This window comes from Patella vulgata, chromosome 7 (genome assembly GCF_932274485.2).
Source record: "Patella vulgata chromosome 7, xgPatVulg1.2, whole genome shotgun sequence".
In the NCBI taxonomy this organism is placed as follows: domain Eukaryota; kingdom Metazoa; phylum Mollusca; class Gastropoda; family Patellidae; genus Patella; species Patella vulgata.
The window spans coordinates 61,528,203-61,551,490 of NC_065885.2; the positions used below are offsets into that span (position 1 = coordinate 61,528,203).

The 23,288-nt window shown below is 36.2% G+C and overlaps 1 protein-coding gene across 1 annotated transcript in view; it reads right to left on the reverse strand.

The window, feature by feature from the left end:
* LOC126827494 (uncharacterized) overlaps positions 1-23,288 on the reverse strand; it is a 75,096-nt gene that overhangs the window by 37,280 nt on the left and 14,528 nt on the right. Inside the window, exons 5-19 of the mRNA XM_056102153.1 lie at positions 21,743-21,819; positions 20,801-20,924; positions 19,124-19,290; positions 18,091-18,238; positions 15,918-15,992; positions 13,777-13,872; positions 13,050-13,091; positions 10,238-10,357; positions 8,795-8,887; positions 4,909-5,001; positions 3,294-3,398; positions 2,925-2,999; positions 1,950-2,081; positions 1,360-1,437; positions 329-466 (exon numbers count right to left, since the gene is read on the reverse strand). Coding sequence (XP_055958128.1) covers positions 329-466; positions 1,360-1,437; positions 1,950-2,081; positions 2,925-2,999; positions 3,294-3,398; positions 4,909-5,001; positions 8,795-8,887; positions 10,238-10,357; positions 13,050-13,091; positions 13,777-13,872; positions 15,918-15,992; positions 18,091-18,238; positions 19,124-19,290; positions 20,801-20,924; positions 21,743-21,819 — 1,563 coding nt within the window. The remainder of the gene's footprint in view (positions 1-328; positions 467-1,359; positions 1,438-1,949; positions 2,082-2,924; positions 3,000-3,293; positions 3,399-4,908; positions 5,002-8,794; positions 8,888-10,237; positions 10,358-13,049; positions 13,092-13,776; positions 13,873-15,917; positions 15,993-18,090; positions 18,239-19,123; positions 19,291-20,800; positions 20,925-21,742; positions 21,820-23,288) is intronic.

Consider the following 23,288-nt stretch of genomic DNA (forward strand, 5'->3'; position numbering starts at 1 on the left):
GTTTTGCATATCCCCAGTATTAAAAGGATTGATTTCTGGGAGAAATCAAATGAACAACCCACTCTAAATTTTTGATATGCGTGCAATGTGGAGTAGGAAAATTTAGCCTCAACAGCAGCATTTATCCATATATTTCTCCGGAGTCACGGTGGCTAAATGGGTAAGATGCCGGCTCGCTAGTCTGGAGGTAGTGGGTTTGCTCCCGGTGCCGTAGAATCACGATGAACTTTTTCAGCCAACGCAGGGATCGAACATGGAACCTCCAGGTTAGCAAGCCAACGTCCTACTCACCATGGCTCCTCTAATCAACCAACAGTATATACTATACCTCAACATTATCTTCTGCTCTTACTAACATCTGATTGGCTTGATTTAAATCACGATCCTTTTCTCGTATCGATTGTTTGAGATTACGTATTTCACTTTCTTTCTCATCTACTATATTTTGTTTCTCTGCTTCTAAATTCTAAAATAAACAAAATACTCATCATCAACATCGTCAATCTCAATAAAATACTCATCAACATCGTCAATCTCGATAAAATACTCATCATCAATGTCCTGTCAATCTCAAAAAATACTTATCATCAATATCGTCAATCTCGATAAAATACTCATCATCAATGTGTAATATATTATTTATTGCCAATCTCAATCAAATACTCATCATCAATGTACAACATAAACTGTTTTAATGGAAATCTTAATGTTTGACCTTCTCTATCTCAATGTCATTTAGCAATTATTGGGGCACTTGATTTTTCGTCCAGATCTTTCCCAAATCCCAGGCCGAAAACAGATGTGGTGTGAGCATAATTCTTACATAATCAAATTGAGATAGTATTATATAATATTCAGTTGGCCAATGTTTTTTTTACATGGAAGCCACCAGTGGCTAAGTGGGTAAGCCACTGGCTCACAAGTCTGGAGGCCTCGTGTTCGATCCCTGCATTGGCCGAGAAAGTTTATCAGGAATTTCCGGGGAGCTTTCCCCTTGTCAGTGGTGCAGGATGGAGGGCCTGACAAGGACAGCTGTCTAGTCAGTAGGGTGGGACGAAAATCCAAGATCCCATGTATACATTGGCATGCACATAAAAGATCCCTTAGCAGTTGGAATTCGATATAAGAGTAGGCCATAGTGCCGCTTACCGGGAAAAATTTCCCTCATAGCACACTGTATGGTGTATGCCCGTCTTCATTAGCCCATTTCGGTGCAGAACAGCAGGACGTTAAACCCCATTTCATTTCCTTGTTACTGATATTCTGGGCTGATGCCGTCTGAAGAATGTTGAGAATTCTATTGTAGAATGTTTAATCAAATCCCCCTTTTCACTATATACAAAAACATTTATAACATACCTCAACCAATGTTTCCTTCTCTTTTAATTTATGTTGAAGTTTTTTCAGTAAATCAACAGGATTCTTACCTTCTTCAATCTATATAACAAACAAAAGCGTTTCTCAGTTTTAACTTGAAACAACAACAATGATATTTACGCTGTATTATAATAGAAAAGAATAAAAATGGGGTTAAATTTGTTGTTAGTACACGTTCGGAACCCTACCCAATTGACTACAGAGGTCCCTATGTCATAAAGAATACAATCATAGGCCATGATTGTGTCTGTACGGGGACAGAGATATGGGGTTTAACATCCACTCGACACAAACTAGGTCATTTTGGGTCTAACGTATGGTTCAATTTTATTACAATAATTCGCTTGGGTCTAGGGGTCTTTATCAGTGGGAGGAAACTAGAAAATCCAGAGAAACCCATGAGGTTGGACAAGTGACCCTACTCCTTGTTGCATACAGACAGGGAATCGAAACCATGCAACTTAACTCAATGGCAGACTTTCTGGTTTCTTGCGTATGTGTGACTAGTTGTATCACCTGTGTCTGTAGTAATTATTGTGACTAGTTATATCCCCTGTATTGAGTTATCCTACCTGAAAATGATCTTTATCTAGAAGATTAAAACAATCGTGTAATTGTTTATCTTTATCTTGTAATCTCTGTGTTAATTGATGTAATAACTTCTCTTTACTATTCACTTGTCCTTCAACATCTTCTAATAATACCTGTAATATAGAAACCAATGAATGTCACACCCTACATTCTGCATGGAAAATCCTGGGGAACTTTCTTTGGCCAGCACCAGGATCAAACCTAGACCACTGTGGTTAGTAAGACACAGTCTTACTCACTGAGCCACCGTGGTTAGTGAGCAAGTGTCTTACTAACTGAGCCACTGTGCTTCACAAACCAGAGGCTTACAGAGTACTTTACCAACTGAACCATCGTGGTTCGCGAGCCAGTACCTTACCCATTGAACCTTCGTGGTTCGCGAGCCAGTACCTTACCCACTGAACCATCGTGGTTCGCGAGCCAGTACCTTACCCACTGAACCATCGTGGTTCGCGAGCCAGTACCTTACCCACTGAACCATCCTGGTTCGCGAGCATGTACCTTACCCACTGAACCATCGTGGTTCGCGAGCCAGTACCTTACCCACTGAACCATCGTGGTTCGCGAGCCAGTGCCTTACCCACTGAACCATCATGGTTCGCGAGCCAGTACCTTACCCACTGAACCATCATGGTTCGCGAGCCAGTGCCTTACCCACTGAACCATCATGGTTCGCGAGCCAGTACCTTACCCACTGAACCATCGTGGTTCGCGAGCCAGTGCCTGTCTCACTGAGCTACTGGGTGTGCCTCCAATTAATATAGAGATGGTGTATAACATAATACCTGTTTTATATTTGTATGACCTTGTTTGTTTTTTTGAGGAATTCTGTAATTTACTGAGTGAATATTGAGTAGGACTGCCACAGTATAGACTATGTGGCTGGAATTCCCAGATAAAACACACAATGTTTGTCAAGTGACCGTACTCCCTGTAGCTCTATAATAGTACCCTACCTGATAATGTTGTGATAGTTTATCTGTACGTTTCTGTCCATCTTGTTTCTCCTGATTTAATTGTTCTTGTAAACCCTGAAATAAATACACTTTTTTTATTATTTCCTAATCTTAATTCTACAATATTAATACATATATACTTAGTTTTATAATATTAAAATTTTAATGTTGAGATATATTCATCTTGTAAATTATTCCTGTCAAAAAAATGAATTTCAGTTATTTGTACATGGATTTAAATGAAATTGTCACACAAGTCCAATATTTCAACTAGTACTAGTATAAATAATGTACGATTGGCACATTGCCCGTACCGTTATTTGAAATAATGGTACGGCAACATCAAAGAATGACGTCACATATAATTACCTCTAATGCCTCTTCACTTTTCTTTAAAGCTTCCTCAGCCTTTCCTAACATTTCTTTAAAACCAACTAATTCACCATCTTTCTTTCCCAGGCTCTTTAATAATTTCTACAACAGAGAACATCGTACATTGTAGTATACTGTGTCTGGCAAAGGGACTTGGTCGTATTCTGAGACGACAGTGGTGGGTCTAATGGCTTCGAATCCCAACTTGTACGTGACTAGGAGTAGAGTTGCCTGTCTAGCCTCATAGGTTTTCTCTGGGTCCTCCTGTTTCCTCCCACTGCTAAAGATCCCTACGTGCAACCGAATTATTGAAATAAACTTGAACCATATGTTAGTCCTGAAATGACCTAGTTTGTGTCAAGTGGATGTTAAACCCCATTTCTCTCTCTCTCTTATTCTGAGACAAGGAGAGGGTTGGAGTTTAATGTGCCGTTAACATACTTCAATCATTTCAAGACTATCATATGGTTATAGTTTGTTTCTATTGTCATATTAGCAATGCTAGGGAGAACAATTTTGTCAAGGCAGTGGTATTTCTGTCTCATCATTGATTTCCAACTATTAAGAGTTCATTTATGTGCACGACAATGTCTCATCAGTTTTTCATTTGTCATACAAGAAAGTGGGGACGGCTAGGACGAATATCAATGATAAAGCAAATGAAATGAAATGTGGTTTAACGTCCTACTGCTCTACTCCTATATTGGGTTAATGAAGATGGGCATACGCCATACAGTGTGCTATGAGGGAAATTTTGTCCAAGCAGAGGCACTATCGCCTACTCTTATATCGAATTCCAACTGCCAAGAGATCTTTTACGTGCACGCCAATGCATACACAGGATCTCAGATTTTCATCACATCCGAACAACTAGACAGCAACAATGACAAGGGGGGAAACCACGTCGGAAAATCATGATGAACTTTTGCATAAAGTTACGAAACGCCATAGTGACCGTTCTTTAACTTACGTTTATGTAAATTGTAATCAAGAAAAAATGGACATGCAAAAATCATATCAAATAAAACATGATTAAAAATATCACAGCAGATTTAAGAGCGAATGTGTTACGCTGAATTTCTTCCAACCTGAGCTGTGTAACCTAGTTATAATTATAAGGAAGATATTTATGCCCAACAGGTACCTAAGACTAAACTCTCGGATTCCCAGCAATCTAGTCCCAAATTTGAAGCCAGATAAGTGAACGTTGATTTTCTTCCAGAGTGAGCTGTGTAATCTATTTATAAGGAAGATATTTATGGTCAAGACTAAACTCTTGGACTCCCAGCTGGGAGGACCTAGTCCCAAATTTGAGACCAGATAAGTGAACGTTGATTTTCTTCCAAAGTGAGCTGTGTAATCTATTTATAAGTAAGATATTTATGGTCAAGACTAAACTCTTGGACTCCCAGCTGGGAGGACCTAGTCCCAAATTTGAGACCAGATAAGTGAACGTTGATTTTCTTCCAAAGTGAGCTGTGTAATCTATTTATAAGTAAGATATTTATGGTTAAGACTAAACTCTTGGACTCCCAGCTGGGAGGACCTAGCTCCAAATTTGAAGCCAGATAAGTGATTAAGCAATGTTATATGTGTTATATAAAATCTCTACCTCCATTTCATCAGACGTATTTTTCATCTGATTTTCTAGAAATTCTATTTTTTCACCCTTTACCACGTTTTCTTCCTTCATGGAGTCCGTTATCTGATTAAAACACAACACATCACAACAAACAAAACAAATCAATCAATCCAAACAAATAAAACAAGAGCTCTCATTTCTACGATCGTCACTTGTCCCTAATCTGGTTAAAACACAGGTTCTATTTCGTTTCGTTTTTTTATAGTTCAAAATTCCGTTTTACTTGTCTTTACTACACTTGGATCTGGAAGACTTGTTATATAACGGGCGTTCTAGTTGATGTGAGGAATTAGCCAATGAAATGGTCTTTCACAGCGAGTTCTTGGTGTGCTGTGCACAGAACTGTGGGTAAGCCCCTAGAAACGTCAACGCCGATTGATTAAACAATGGATGTCCATGGATGTCTTACTGGAAACTGAATTTACATGTAAATAAATATCTGTGACCTGAGATGCAACCCAACCAGAACCATGACAATAAATTCCGGCGTTTGCATCCGTAGACACGCGTTTAGAAAAGATATATTTAAAATTTCACATTAAAATATATAACGTCGGTGAAGTGTCAAAAGGGTGTATCTAAGAAATTCTAAGATACAACATTTGGATACATGATACCAGAACAGTTCTAATTGGCGTAGAGATACACAGATTAGAAAGAAATGTGCATATTAATTGGGAGATTTTAAAAATGCAAAAAAGTGTATTTGACTAATTTCCAGAGATACACCCTTTTAACACTTCACCAACGATACACTAATGCAGATAAATTTTCCAATAATTTTGCGGTAGTAAACGATTTTTACTTATAACTGGTGTTTGCAATGCACCAATGCCCAGAAGAAAAGTGTTACAACGTTTAATGTTAATTTTGCAATGTCACCAGTCTATCGGAGAAATGAAATGAGGGTTTAACGTCTTACTTTTCTGCACCGACTGGGCTAATGAAGACGGATCTTTTGGTTAAGATTAAATGGAATTTAAAGAAAAGTCTTGGTGACAAAGTTCCAAAATGAGAGCTCTAATCTAAAACAAACTAATTATTATATAAATAAGTAAACAAACAAGCATAAATATTTAAATATATTATATAAACGTTAAAAGTCACACAACCTATTTCATTTGGGTTTTAAGAATATAAAAAAAGTCAATCTAATTGAATTTCATGAGATTAAAAGTGGTAGAAAAATTGAAATTTGAGCTATAAACAGATATTGCATATCAAACTTGAAAATGAAAGAAACTTACTAATTCTACGGTAATTGGTTATCAAAAATAATTCAACAGATTAACCCAACTCATAACTTTAATTTGCACGAAAGAGGTTGTGATCATTTAAAAGTTAAATTAATATTTTTATAAGTTCAGTTATATGCCAGTAGTAAATTCTATATAAAATTAAAAAATCCCCGCTCAACAGAATACACAACAGACTTGTAGAAGTAGAAGATCGTTTAATGGGTCGACATTTTGGGTGCAATACTTTTTTCTTGATAAATGGTATTGCATCCGAAATGTCGACCCATTAAACCATCTTCTACTTCTACAAGTCTGTTATGTATTCTGTTGAGCAGGGATTCTTTAATTTTATTTTATTACTCCGCCTCCTCGGTATCATCTTTTGATCCAGTCTCCACGCCGATGTATCAGCCTGTCCAGCTTTAATTACTCTCTAAGGGAGTTTTGCCGTACCCTTTTCCTGTTCCTAAATTCTATATAATATGGGTTGGCTATTTCACATGTTTAGGGCACGGCAAAACGTAGGGGTTACTTGATTGTCACTCAGTCCAGAACATTGCAAATTGATGCCATGACAGAATTTCACACACAAACCTTCTGCCAATTTCAGAAATGGTGATTGGTCCAGATAGTATGTAATTAGTTGGTTTATGTGATTAACAACTTTTGAAGAATTTAAAGAATATAATACTTGAGTGGCTTTTAGCAACTGAGCACATTATGATACAACAGCCAGGTATGAAAAAAACAGAATACAGGAGAGTTTAATGAGAACGTCAATCAAGACAGATTAATTAAGTAGTTAATCAATTAAACAGGCATTACATAAGCGCTAAATCTGCCTATTGCAGGTCTTTCTTTAGGCCTTAAATGTTATAAGCTTATAAATGATTAATTAGACATTTATTAACATGACAAGAAGCCCATAATCAACTCTCGATGTCATCTGATGGCTCCTATTTTAAGTAGATTAGAATGGTTTGGCCATTTAATGATTTAATTTAAAAATGGAGAAGCGAGGCTAAGACTTGAATGACCAGTACGGATATTACTATCAATGCACACATATTGTCAAAACTACAACCATTGATAGCGAGAACAGCCAGCTCTTAATCTAAATCTTACATAATGCCACTTTAAGTAAAAATAGCATTGGCATATGGCCATTTTCCAAGAGAAAGGTCCTCCTCTTATGTTTGAGATCCCGGAGTCTCCCGCAAAAAACAGCAATTGATATGGAATAAATCCATGTTTCATTATTTACATACAGTACAATGTTTCTACAAGTGTTCTCTTGTTTTCACCCGCAAGAAAACTTGTTCAAAAGCTACTTTATTAACCACTGATCTTATTCCATATATGGTCATATTGTTTTTGGATTGAGAATATTCAATTCTGGAACGGTCCAATCAAGTATTCCCCAGGTAAATTAACGCGAGCAAGAAATTTGTGTGTAAAATGTTATATATCGTCAGTCGCATTAATTACAATATACTCATTTCTGGTAGCAATAATTTCATGGTACATTATTTTCTAACAGTATTAAACATACATTATGCAAGAGCTAAATCTGCCTATTGCAGGTCTTTCTTTAGGCCTGAAATGTTATCTAAATTATTAATTAGACATTAATTAACTTATATAGACCAAAATCAACTCACGCTAGCCTGCGATATTTACTGGATTAGAATCCGATCTATTGATGATTAAATCAAAAAATGGATAATTGAGTCCATGTTTTTTATTGTACCGACTTTAGTAATGATGATCGAGGCTAGGCCTAAAAATCAATTGCTAAATTTTCGGTTCAGAGTGGATCAATTTGACTGAAATTTTCAGCAAATTCCCTTTACATTATCTATTTTTTAACTATTATAGCGAGAACTGCCACCTCTTTATCTAATCTCCCATAATGTATCTTTAAGCATAACATTCTCCTAAGCACGACAATAATAATAACCAATCTACTACTACTACCTGGTGCTTTAACGTCTGCTTTCACAGAAGTGATATCGCAGACAAATAACCAACCAAGTCTAGCAAATAATTTATACCGTGAAGCAACAATGTTTAGTTGCTGGAAACTGAACTTCTGCTTAACATTGAGCAGCAAAATTTTCTACTCGACACAAACTAGATCATTTTGGGACTTACGAATTGTATAATTTTTTATTTCAATAATACTAGTGCCTACTTTTCATGTGAGACAAAGCTTTGACCAATTCTCAAAGACTTTCTACTAAATTTGGAAATCATATCTTTGGAAATCCGAAGGGTTGATTTTAGTTCCGTGGGTGAATTTCTATTCAAGGTGTCATTCAAATCACCCATCCAGTTCCGTGGGTGAATTTCCATTCAAGGTGTCATTCAAATCACCAATCCAGTTCTGTGGGTGAATTTCCATTCGCAGTGTTGTTCAAATCACCCATTAAGTTCCGTGGGTTAATTTCCATTTGAGGTGTCGTTCAAACCACACATCCAATTCCACGGGTATTTGTTTGGACGCATGCGTTAAAATTTTTCAATGTCCCTTAGCTAAATACGATATCAAACCCAAACAGAATCAACAAAAAATTCAGAATGCATAACATCAACATCTATATGAATATAATACACACCTTGTTATTGGCTAAATTTGTCTTATGTAGATCCTCTGTTAATTTCTCTATCTGATCTTCTGATTGGCTTAATTTCTCTCTTAACGCTGTAATCTAAAACGATGACAAATAAAATAATTTAGGCTTGGAACATTTACACAAAAATAATTAATTTTATTGCTAATTATAGATTAACCAATTCGTAAATATATTTGAAGTTTTAAAAGTTCATTAAGAAAAAAAAATAATAATATATACATGAGGGATATTTGTACTGTATAACACTTATTAAACATTACATTCTTTTCATTAAAACACTTATTATATAATTGTACAATCTTTTAATTAAAAAGGCTATCATTTTTATATTTAAAAAAAAAAAAAAAAATCCATTTGGATTATTAAACTGAACTACCCTTTTAACAACCACAAAACATCTAAAGACAATGTAATAATATGGAGAAATTAACTTCATCTCATGCAATATTTAATAAAAATACAACACTCACAATCTCTATATATCTAAATACATGATTGAAAGAACAGGCTAATGAATGAATGAATGATCTAGATTACAATTTGAAGGGCTGTTCATGTAGTCTAAAAAATAAAAAAGCTTTCAAGGTGGGTATTTTTGGACCAGCAACTGGCCCCAAAGCTTTACTCATCTTGTTCTTGGGGACAACGCTCGTCGTAAAAAAGTGTAAGGCTTTCACCAATTCAAGTAAAACCTACATGAAATTTGACCTGCTTGTTCCTTGGATAATTGGATAACGGTTGACTGATTTAAACTTTTGATATTACATCACAATTCCAAGAAGGTGGTAGTGATGTCACATTCGGTTCCTGGTAATTCCAAGAAGGCGGTAGTGATGTCACATTTGGTTCCTGGTAATTCCAAGAAGGCGGTGGTGATGTTATGTAGTGCTATCCAATTTCAAGTATCAAAAATTTCCAGATTTGAATTTTCTTAAAACGTGTAACAGCCTAAAGCTTTTTTTTCCTATCAAATTAAGATATTTTGACTGTGGTTGTTAAGGGGCTGTTAGTGGGTTATAATTTAGCTCTAGAGACAAAAATTCAATTAAAACCATTAGGCCCGTTTTCCATGTACGTGTTTTGGTCGGTTACAGATGTTTAACGTCCACTCGACACAAACTAGGTCATATCTGGACTAACATATGGTTCAGTTTTATTTCAATACTTCGTTTGCGCGTTGGGCTTTTTATTGGTGGGAGGAAACTGGAGGACCTAGAGAAAACCCACGAGGTTGGACAGACGACCCTACTCCTAGTCACATACAACTAGGGAATCAAAAACATGCCAGTTGACTCAATGACAGATCTTATGATACAGCGAACACATGTTAACGATTCGGACATCCCCCCCCCCCCCCCCCCCCCCGTAAAATCTACAGAAAGCAAACAGTTTGATCATTTTTTGAAAGTTTATCGATCTTCATACCTCTTTCTCTTTCTTTTTCATTGCTGATACGAAACCTTGGATTGTCTTATCTCGTTTGAAGGTATTATCTTCGTGTAGTTTCTTCTCTTCCTCTGATTGGTTAATCTTGTCGTGTAAGGCCTAGAAACAGGTGTCGTTAGTGTGTAGATCATGCAGGATGATGTGGGTTATATATAAACACAGTGATACACAACATAAACTAGAGTCAAAATTCAGGGGCCTGTTTCACGAAATTTTAACTAAGATAAAATCCAAATTTTAGTAATTTGATTGGATAATATTAGGTTGATTTTAGTGCTTAGCCAATCAAAATTGAAGTATCTACTAAAATTTGGATTTCATCTTTAGTTAAGATTTCGTGAAACAGGGTCCAGGCCTTTAGATTACATTATTAGAAATGAAATGAAATGGAGTTTAACGTCCTACTGTTCTGCTCCGACTGGGCTAATGAAGACGGGTATTTTGAGAAATTTTTTATCATTACGACCAGTGTTCTTAATCGGCTGTTTTTTTGTCGGCTTTAGCCGATTGATCCTTATTCAAGCCGATTGGTAAAACAATGAACCGGCCACTATGGTATCATAATCAATCTTCTATCGGCTAAATTACATCGGGTTAATTATTACATGTTAATTAAGAAGTCAATCAACTTGCTTGTCGACTACAACAACAGCCATACCGTAGTGAGAATCGGCCATGGTTCATAATCTGAGTAGCCTAATTAGCACATTTAACGGTAATTTGGATAAAACAAGCTTGCTGATTATTCAGCTTTTGTAAAAATAGCCCACGTGGCGAAAGAAGACGATCTCGGCATGGTTTGCCAATCGAGCGTCTTCCACGCTCCGTATGAATTCCAGGTACCTTATTTGACCCAATTCTGGCCGATTCGTTTCAAAATGGATTAAGAACCCTGATTACGACCATAGTTAATGTGTCAATAAAAAGCCCAAATTTTAAAAATAAAAAAGTTGCCAGGCAACTAAACATACACCCACGTAGGCTGTGTGTACGGGCTAGGTGACAACAACAGTGTTGGTGTATAAAAAAAACTTAATTTGAGCAAGTATTTGTCATAATTTCTATACTATTGTAATCTAAAACTCTGATAATAAAATGACGGTGAATAACACTGATGATACTAAATTCCATCTACCCAGTAGGAGTTATAGTGGCAGGTATCAACTTGGAGCAGGGCATGCGACTCGGGACTAAAATATGGTTCAATTTTAATTCAATAATTCGCTTGCGCGTAGGAGTCTTTAGCAGTGGGAGGAAACCGGAGGACCCGGAGGAATTCTACAAGTTTGGACAGGCGACCCTACGCCTTGTCACATACAACCGGGGAATAGAAACCATGCCAGTTGACTCAATGAGTCAATGACAGACCTTATGATAAAGCGCGAACACGCTTACCATTCGGCCATCCAACCCCCAAACATCCGATACCACTTTTGTAAACTTCACTACCCTAGAGAATCATCTTATACGTCATGTACAGGCAGGAGAAAATAAAAACATTTTATAATGACAAATAAACTTCTAAATGATGAATAGAATCATAAACAAAGCATGCAAAGACAAGAAAACCACTCATATTAAAATCGTGCAACTTTTCCGTGCATTTTTCAAAATTCGTGATTTTCTCACCTCCTTTGATTTTCTATGAAGAGCCAGAACGAGACTCTGTATTGTTTTGTCTCGTTTAAATGAACCCTCCTCTAAATTTGTTAATTCTTTTTCACTCACTTTTGTTTTTCTATCCAACTCCTAAAATTTGAGAAAGTTTTAAAAAGGGGCCATTTCCTGCTGGGAAATATTCTAAATAGTCCCTTTTTGTGGATCAACCAACCTATATGGAACTAGCTACTACAGGAGGGGAATAGAGTTCGATCTGTATCGGCAACACAATATGTTAGTTATTTCGAGACTTATTTTTTTTGTTTTGAGACTAAATTTTTGTTTTTCTATGACCACATATGCGATACTAGCAAGGGGAATTTTGCCTGGTAAGCAGCATTTCAACCTACCTGTGTAAAGTTTATTAAATTTCACCGGTCATGGTTCATTTACATGCACACCAACATTTTCACTGGTGGTAGACCTCTTTTTGTAAACGACTAAACAATATCTTACAAGTGTTAGAACCGAGCTAGAAAAATCGTCCAATCTGGTTAAAACACAGATCCTATTTCGTTTCCTTTTTATAGTTCAAAATTTCATTTTACTTGTCTTTACTACACTTGGATCTGGAAGAGTTGTTATTTAACTTGTGTTCTGAATGGTGTCAGGGATAAGCCAATGAAACGGTCTGTTACGGCGAGCTTTAGGCGTGTTTTGCATGGAACTGTGGGTAATCCACTAGTAACATCAATGCTGATTGGTTAATCAAATGTCTGACATCATAGGGTCATAAGTCGGTCTTTTGACCCCTGACATGACCTATTGCTATAACTTGTCAGATCTTCATGTAGTGTAGGTCATCGAAAGTATAAAAAAACGAAACAAAATATAGACCTCTATTTTAATCAGATTGAAAAATCTTCTTAACCCACCAATGAACTTACAACTTGTCCAACCACACCTCCCCACAAACCCTGGTTAATAATACACAATGGTATCATGAATTTTGAGAGCCACAATGGCAACAGCAAAATTGTCAAAAATATTTGAGTAATTCATGCAGGTCCTACACGTTTAATCTGAGGCAATTATCTCTTTTAATTGACAGCTATATATAATATAATCTCATTTACTTATTTTTTCACATTAAATTTAAACTTTATAAAATTATTTCTATGTTATTTTTTACCTTATTTTCATTTTCTAAGTCATAAAGCTGATCTTGTAACCTCTGTAAAATAGAAGAATAGTTAATTTATGAGAATCTTGATAGGAATTAAGTACATATAAGAGAGAGAGAGAGTTTAAGGTCCACTCGACACAACCAAGGTAATTTCGGGACTAACATGGTTCAATTTTATTTCAAGAATTCGCTTGCACGTAGGGTTTTTTAGCAGTGGGCAGAAACCAGAGGACCCGGAGAAAACCCATGAGATTGGACAGGCAACCCTACTCCTTGTCACATACAACCGGAGAATCAAAACCTCGTCAGTTGACAGACCTTATGATACAACGCGTACATACTAACCATTCGGCCATCCAACACAGGGATCGAACACTCCAGGCTAGTGAGCCAGCATTTTACCTACTTAGTCACCGTAAGAATTTTAAATATGGTGCTTGGTTTCGAGAAGAAACCACAGGTCAGACAGGAGACATCAGTGTGTCTGCCTACTCTTTATCTAATTCCAACTCTAGGGTTCTTTAACGTGCACGCCAATGTGTACACAGGGTCTCAGTTTTTCATTCTCATCTAACGAATAGATTAGATGCTAACCTAATGGAAAAACCCTGGAGGAAATATCTCAGTCAACACTGGGATTCTGGGACCTCCCAATTGGTAAGCTGGAAACATACTCACTGAGTCCCTGTGGCCCCCGTAAAGATTAACAATATCAACTTATTTCAAAACATACCGATATAACATCTATTTTCTCATTTAATTTCTTTTCACTTTCTCGTAATTTTCCTTGCAACCTTTTCACATTCTCTTTCTGATCTTCCATTGCATCCTATGAAACATATTTGCAAAATTTTACACTTAAAACCTGTTATAAAAACCCCAAAACATTCTCTGGATAATTGGTAAATTGGTCCATGCATTTCAAAATACAACATGTCTAACCATGCAAACAACAAAACAAATTTATTCTATTTAAACAGCATTCAATAATTGAACACATTAAAGATACATTATCGGAGCTAAGATAAAGAGATGGCAGTTCTCGCTATAATAGTTAAAAACTAGATGGTGTAATGGTAATTTGCTGAAAATTTCAGTCAAATTGATCCACTATGAGCCGAGAAAAAAGCAGGTGAAATTTTTGCATAGTCTCGGTCATCATTACTAAAATCATTTTATAAATAGCATAGTCTCGATTATCCACTTTTTCTGATTTAATTATCAACGGCCGTTAGCGGCATATAGGAATCTAATCCAGCCAACATCGATGGCTAGCTTTGACATCGAGAGTTTATTATGGTCTGGATAAGTTAATTAATGTCTAATTGATAATTTAGATAACATTTCAGGCCTAAAGAAAGACTTGTAATAAGCAGATTTTGCTCTTGCATAATGCATGTTTAAGAAAAGACCACAGTTCTGTGGAAAATGATTCCTGAATTTAAATCGTTATGTTTCTAGAACAATTGTCCTGACATTTTCAGGTTTCAAGCATAAAAATGACAAAACAGTCATGGTAGAAACTTAGCTCTGATTACAAATTTCATTTTACCATGACCAACACTGCAAGCATAAGGAGCAACGAACAAGCTGAATTAGCTGTGGTCAATGGCCAAATATTTTATATAAAAATTTGTCTTTCACAGGATATATCATGGACCTTATAGTAATTAATACATGGATATATTACAGAGACTGCAACATGCATACACTTAATCAATCAGATTACAGCAAATATGCACAGATGGCATTAATAATAATAAGGGAACTTTGACTGGGGACTTATTGCATACAAATATGTGTTAATGATTTTGACTAATAAGATTGCAGTGACGTAATCAAATATGCACAGATGGCATTGAAGTTATATTTCATAAGAAGTATAATTATATTGCATGTCAAACAATCAACCAATCAGATTGTAGTAAGTTAATCAAATATGCACCGATGGTGTAGATGTTAAGGTACGGTAGACGTTATTATTAAAATCTCTGTGCGTCATTTTTAGGAGAATTCAAATTTTTTTTTAGGAAATTCTTTTAAACATGTATTTAAATTGATTATTATTAATCATAAAAACAAAATCAAAATATGAATGGAAAAGAAATGGGGTTTAACATCCCCATGTACACGGGACATTGTTTTTTTGTCCAATCCAAACAACTACAGATAGATAATCAATTTGACCATTTCCCGTCAGTATTGTCTCCTGAGGATTCCAAATATTAACTTATTTTTAATTCATCTGTAAATACTGAATGGAGAGAGAGAGAGAGAGAGAGAGAGAGAGAGAGAGAGACAGACAGAGAGGAGGGGGGTTTCATGTCCACTCAACACAATAATTCACTTGTGCGTAGGGGTCTTTAGCAGTGGGAGGAAACAGGAGAAACCGGAGAAAACCCACAAGGTTGGATAGGCGACCCTACTCCTTGTCACGTACAACCGGGGAATCGATACCACACCAGTTGACTCAATGACAGACCTTATGATACAATGTGCACGCGAAATATTGAATGGAACTGAACTATTTTTAAACTGATATTCATCTTTTAGAGGCATTTAGTAACTGGATAGAGCAATAAACTATAACACATACTTATGGAAGAACAATTACTGATTTATTTGGGCGACGTTTCGAAGAGTATTCTCTCAACGTTTTCAATTGAAAACGTTGAGAGAATACTCTTCGAAACGTTGAGAGAATACTCTTCGAAACGTCGCCCAAATAAATCAGTAATTGTTCTTCCATAAGTATGTGTTATAGTTTAAAACTGATATTCCTTTTAGCGACTCAACTTTCACGATATCATAGTTTGTAAGTGATTCCTCATTCCCTAAATGACGTTCAGAGATTTTAAGAATATATAAACCCACCTGAAGATGCGTAGGAGCAAGAAAAGATTCGCTGTTAAAGGAAGTCGTCTTTGTATCCATAATACTCGATATATTCTACATGCATTTAAAAATAAAAATATCAAACATGCTTTAATAACAGCAAACAAACAACAAACATCATTCAAAAATAGTCTTACCATATTGTTTAGTTGGGGGGGGTTATTAGGAGGGGTAGGGGTGAGAGGGAGACGTGTGTAAAACAAACATTGAGTTTGTTACTGACCATTAATTGGTCATTATCAAATTTTCCCAGGATAATTCATGCTAAAATGTACTCAAATTACTTTTTTAAAATCGCTGATATTTGCATTCATGGCCATCATCTAATTTATCCTGGCCTAATTCGTGCTACATGTAAATATATTCAATTTACTATTCTAAAGTCGCTGATGATATTTGCATTTTTGGTCATCATCTAATTTTTCCCAGTCTAATTCACGCTAAAATCTATTCAAATTACTCTTCTAAAGTTGCTGATGATATTTGCATTTTTGACCATTATCAAATTTTACCCGGTCTAATTCATGCTAAAATCTATTCAAATTACTCTTTTTATAGTAGTTGCTGATAATTGCAATTTTAGACTTTATCTCATTTTTCCCTCCATATTCATACTGCACTAAAATTTATTATCATAAAACCAAAATATCTGCAATAGATCATCTCCTGGGTTCGATTCAATCGAATAAAAAAAAACCCCAGAGAGGTCCATCTAAAATTCCTTTTAGAAATTCAACTTTCACCGTATAGTGTGCTATGGAGGTAATTATGGAAGAGGAGGGGGGCTACAGCCTACTACCAAGGGATCTTTTACTTGCATGCCAATGAGATCTCGGTTTTTTATCCCATCCGAACAACTAGACAGCTGTCCTTGTCAGGCCCTCCGTTCTGCACCACTGACAAGGGGAAACCACGCCGGTTGGAGGGGAAAAGGTGTGTCTTATACATTGGAAAACAAGTGGTAGAGCAGATTTTTTTGTATTATTGATAGGAGTAGTTCGCATGCACATTCACAAAATAAACATTCAAGTATGTGACTGACCTGTTAGGGCTAAATGAAACACGTAAAAAACTTAAGTTGACCAATTTTGATTTTCCAGCATATTTGTTTTTCCAAAATCCCTTAATTTTAATTTGCCCCGAAATAACAAAGGCAGAAGCCAAAACTCAACAGAAAAGCACAAAATTTGCTGTTTTTTGATAATTTATTTTTTAAAAAATATATTTCAAGTTCTTTTTTCTTAATATTGAATATCACACTCCAATTTAAGGTCTTTGGATACCAAATTTAAATTGATGCAAAGCTATGTTTTGGATTTATTGAGCTATTTGTATTATTTAGTCAATGTCAGTCACATGGCTCTTTAACAAAACATATATTTAAAGATACATTATGTAAGATTTTGATAAAGAGCTGGCCATTGTTAATATAATATTTCGAAAGTAGATAATGCAAAATAAATTTATTGAAAATTTCATTCAAATTGCTCGATTACAAGTGAAGATATTAGCTTTTGAAGGTTTGGGAAGATGTGTGCATTAATTGCAACCAGCGTACTGGTTGTTCGAAGTTTAACCTGACATCACCATTTTTGATTAAATCAAAATATGGCTGAACCGTTTTAATCTACTGAATATCGGAGATATCCAATGACACCGAGAGTTGATTATTGTCTGGATAAGTTATTTAATATCTAATTAATAAAATAGATAACATGTCAGGCCTAAAGAAAGACCTGCAATAGGCCGATTTAGCTCTTGCATAATGTATCTTTAATTAAAAAAAACAACATAAAAATATAAAGCTTCTGCCAGAGATGTTATCATTCAATAATTGGATTGTACCAACAGTTGAGAATATAATAACGAGTTTGCTCAAATATTTAATACAACAATACAAAAAAATAAACATTATTTAAAAATTCCATGTTAAATCACTGGTCTAGATTTCTGAGGATAGGTTGCCAGGCAAAGAAGGAAAGAATATAAATTGAAAGTAGACCTGATGATGCGTTCACAGCACTCCGAAAAGATGCTTGGCTATCAGCTGACTTAATTTCGTTTGTGAATGAATATTAAACATGCAACAAATTTTCCCAAAAAAATTCACAAAGACATTAAACATTAATTAATCAGAGAATTAGACGAATACCTGAATATCTCGTTCCTTTCGGTCCACATGTTTCTTCATTTTTTGTAATTCTTCTTTCATCTGTCTCTCCTTCAGATCATATTTCTCCTTTTCTCTCACTCCGTCTTCTTCATTTTTCTTTAATAGATCTTCTAAATTTACAATAGCACTGAAATAATTCAAACATTTATAGTAATCAAATTTACAATATTCAAATAATGTCAAACAAATTGTTGAACAACCGGGATCATGAAATGAAATGGGGTTTAATGTCCTACTCCTATATTGAATTCTAACTGCCAAGGATCTTTTACGTGCATGCCACTGTGTACAAGGGACCTCTGTTTTTTTTTCGTCCCAACCGAATGACTACACAGCTGTTCTTGTCAGACCCTCCATCCAGCACCACTGACCTCCATGCTAGTGAGTCTGAGTCTTACTCACTTAGCCACTGTGGCTCCCAGGGCTAATGCAGACAGTATGGTGATTTTGCCACGACAGCAGTACTACCACCTACTCTTATTTCAACATCCAACTGTCAGGGGATCTTTAACATACTACCAAAGACAAACACAGGACTTCAGTTTATCCAAACAATCAAAACAATTAGATGCTTACCATTTCTATGCTCTCCATCCTGCAACACTGGTAAGGGAGGAGAGGGAGAAATGGGGTTTAAAGTCCATTTGACAAAAAATAGGTCATTTCAGGACTAACATATGGTCCAATTTGCCCGTAAGGGTCTTTGGCAGTGGGAGGAAACCGTTGGACCCGGAGAAACCCATGAAGTTGGACAGGCAACCTTACTCCTTGTCACGTACAAGCAAGTAATAGAAACAGGGACACTTGACACAATGACAGACCTTATTTATACAGCATGCGCGTTAATCATTCGGCTACCCCCCCCCCCCCCCCCCCCCCCCCCCTGTTAATGTGAAACAAGAAAATTTTTGTTTTGGAGCTGTCTTTGTCTTTTTTGGGCAGGTGCCTTATTTCCAGACTTGGGTGTATTCTGTAATTATTTTGTTAACTTTTCCATTTCTCATTCACTTACCTATCTTTATCCTGTATTGTTTTTAAAGCCTCATTCAAACGTTCACCATCTTGAATTTTCTCGGTTTTTATTTCATCGAGTTCTACTTTTACTTTATCTAACATTGATTCAAGGGAGATAATCTTCTCTTCTGCTTCCTGTAAATCCTTCTGATAAACACTGCTATCCTACAATATATTCATTATTAAAGATTTACAAAAGTTATGTAGAACTAAAAGCTATTGACAAGAACCATCAAATACTTTAGTTTAGCTTTTACAATATTCCCCTCAATCCCCCTCCCCTACGCCATCCCCACGAAAAGAAGTCAATTTTGATTCGTTTTGTTACTGTTATTTAATCTGTGTAAATGGTTTCACTATGAATTTCATATATATAGACCTCAAGTGTACTTAATGTCATTGTGCTTGCAAAATGAAATGAAATGAAATGGAGTTTAACGTCCTACTGTTCTGCTCCTAACCTGGGCTAATGAAGACGGGCATACGCCATACAGTGTGCTATGAGGGAAATTTTGCCCGGACAGCGGCACTACGGCCTACTCTTATATTGAATTCCAACTGCCAAGGGATCTTTTACGTGCACGCCAATGTGCATTGTGCTTACAATCTGATTAAAATACAGATCTATATTTCGTTTCGTTTTTTTATACTTTCGATGGATTACACTTCATGAAGATCTGACCAGTTGTACTGAAAGGTCGCGTCAGGGGTCAAAAGACCGACTTATGACCCTATGACGTCAGACATTTGATTAACCAATCAGCATTGATGTTACTAGTGGATTACCCACAGTTCCGTACAAAACACAGCTAAAGCTCGTCGTAACAGACAGTTTCGTTGGCTAATCTCTCACACCATTCAGAACACATCAATGATAACAACTATTCCAGATCCTAGTGTAGTAAAGACAAGTAAAACGAAATTTTGAACTATAAAAACAAAACGAAATAGAATCTGTGTTTTAATCAGATTGGTGTGCTTGATAACGATAAGAGGATACTTGTCGAAATGTTGTGCTTTTAGAATAAAACTAGTGATTGTATCCCATAAAAACTCTGTTCTGTTAATGTGTTTCTCAATTGAGAGAGAGAGAGAAATGGGGCTTAACGTCCACTCGACACAAACTAGGTCATTTCGGGACTATCACATGGTTCAATTTTATTTCAATAATTCGCTTGGGCGTAGGGGTCTTTAGCAGTGGGAGGAAACTGGTTTGTCACGTACAACCGGGGATTCGAAACCCCGTCAGTTGACTCAATGACAGACCATATGATACAGCGCAGCGCGCACGTGCTAACCATTCGGCCATCCAACCCCCCCTCTCAATTGATAACTGTCACTCAAAGATTATGTAATATATACGACGTGCGATAATTTGTGTCTGACAATGTCTACAACAGGTGCCTTATATCCGGGCCAGGCCAGTCTATCCCATGACCTACTACATGTTAACCGAATCTCAACAGACAACTAACTAGAAGAGATCGAGAGAAATGGGGTTTAACATCCACTTGACACAAATGTCATTAAAGGACTAACATACAGTTTAATTTTTTTTTTAATAATTCGCACCTGAGAAAACCAACAATGTTGGACAGATGACCCTACTTGTCACGTACAAGATGAGAATAAAAACCACACCACTTGACTCAATGACAGATCTTACGATACTTACTAGAAGTGATTTGTTGTATTTGTCAGCCAGATCTGTATTTTGTTGTTTTAATTCAGCCTCTATTTGACCTTTAACCTGCATTAATTCCATCTGATGATTGGCTGTTAAATTCTCCATTGCTAAACTAAAAGTACAGAAACATAAAAAAATTTGAACAACACAAAAATGAAATGATACGTGGTTTAATGTCTATTTAAACGTGATTTTTGTCCTTCTGCTCATAGAAATATAGACTAGAATATGAGCAAATGTACTAAAATGACGTCACAGATTGTTTACTGGCAGAAAGTTAAGACTACTCACAGAGAACGACGGAAATTACTAACGTTGAAATTTACTTGTTGCAGGTAATTTTGACATTCGGGTTCGTGTTATACGTATGGAAAGGATATGTTGACATAATTAATTGCATTATTTTTAAAAAATTTGAAGCTTTTCCGTTGACCTTTAAGTACAAATTTTAGCTCTTAGCTAAGGGTGATTTTTAAGAATATTTTAGTTCAAGACTTATAGAATAAGAGAGAGAGAAATGGGGTTTAACATCAACTTGACTCAACAAAAACCAAGTCATTTTGGGACTAACATATGATTCAATTTTATTTCAATAATTCGCTTTCGCGTAGGGGTCTTTTTCAAAGGGAGGAAACCAGAGGACACAGAGAAAAACACACAAAGTTGGACAGACGACCCTACTCTTTGTCACGTACAACAGGGAATTCGAAACCACGCCAGTTGACTCAATGACAGGCCTTATGATACAGCGGGCACGTGCTAACCATTCGGCCATCCAACCCCACCCCGTAAAATAATAGAAATATAGAGAGAATAAATAGATTGTTTACCCAGCCTTTTTTAATAATAGAGTTTTATAGAAATATTACCCAGTCTTTTTTTAATAATAGAGTTTTATAGAAATATAGAGAGAATAAATAGATAATTTACCCAGCCTTTTTCAATAATTCTTGTTTATCTGTTAATTCTTTCCGTAATGTTTCAACTTCTACACGTAACTCAATATTCTACAATAAATCATTAAAATAGAATTTTATCATCGTTTACATTACTTACATGGGTCGACCACAGTTTTGTGTTCCATAATTAATTTTTTAATGATCAATTTGAGTAGATTAAGACAACCAAAAAATTTTGTGCTTACCAGAAAATATTGTTATACCACTAACATATACACATTTGATAATAGACTTCAACGATATTGTAAAGACCACCCCCTTAAGAAATTTGACTAATGCTAGGTTACCACTATCACGATTCGTGCTGCGATTGAAATCTTATATCGAATTCCATCTGCCAAGGGATTTTTATGTGCAAGCCAATGTGTACATGGGACCTCGGTTGTTCATACCATCCGAACGACTAGACAGCAGTTCTTCTCAGGCCCTCTTGTCCTGCACCACTGACAAGGGGAAACCACGCCGGAAAATCCTAATGAACTTTCTCGGCCAGCACTGAGGGATCGAACCCACGACCTCCAGACTAGCGAGCCAGTGTCATACCCGCTTAGCCACTGTGGCTCCAAGAGAAAAAAAAAGCATTAGAAGAACTCTATATAATTGATGAATATCGACATGTTTACACAACAAAACTTATACTTTACCTCATTTTTCTATAAAAAGCGGCACAAAAAAGATAAAGACAAGATAAGATAAGATAAGAAATGACACAGAATAAAATAAAAAGATAGATTGCCAGGCCACAAAACACACGCCCACAGCAGCTCAGTTGTCCGAGTCGGCTACAAAGGTTGTCACATAGATTTATTCTTTTGTGGGATAATTCAAAAGACACTGATCAAGAGTAACAAGTTAACAAGTTATTATCAGAGAGAGAGAGAAAAGGGGTTTAACATCCACTTGAACAAAACTAGGTCATGTCAGGACTAACATATGGTTCAATAATTTGCTTGCGCATATGGGGTCTTTAGCAGTGGGAGGAAACTCGAGGGCCAGGAGAAAACCCACAAGGTTGGACAGGCGGCCCTACTCGTTGTCATGTACAACCAGGAAATCGAAACGCCTGTCGACTCAATGACAGACTTTATGATACAACGCCCACGAGCTAACCATTCGACCCCCCCCCCCTTTTTCCTAGTGCTTACATTTATTATACAAAACATGCCGCAGAAAATCAAAATGCCTCTCCTTCTGTTCTCATGAACTTTTAAAACCTTGGTGTCTAATTCTGGGCGACGGACTGGGGTGACAATAGTAAACGACCACATTCCAATGTGAGTGCATAAAAATGGAAGAACATTTAATTTTTCAATTATTCTTTTTTTCTTCATGAAGAAATAGGAATCAAAACTTGAGTATGTATGCCCAAAGAAGAAAAATTCAACTTGTGTTGCCAAAATGTGTCCAATAAGCGACTGAAGAAATGGTGTAAAAATACAGATAAAAATTGAGAGAAAAACGAGATATAGTAACGTGTGAAATTAAGACAGCACACACAGAGTACATGTTTGTTTTTA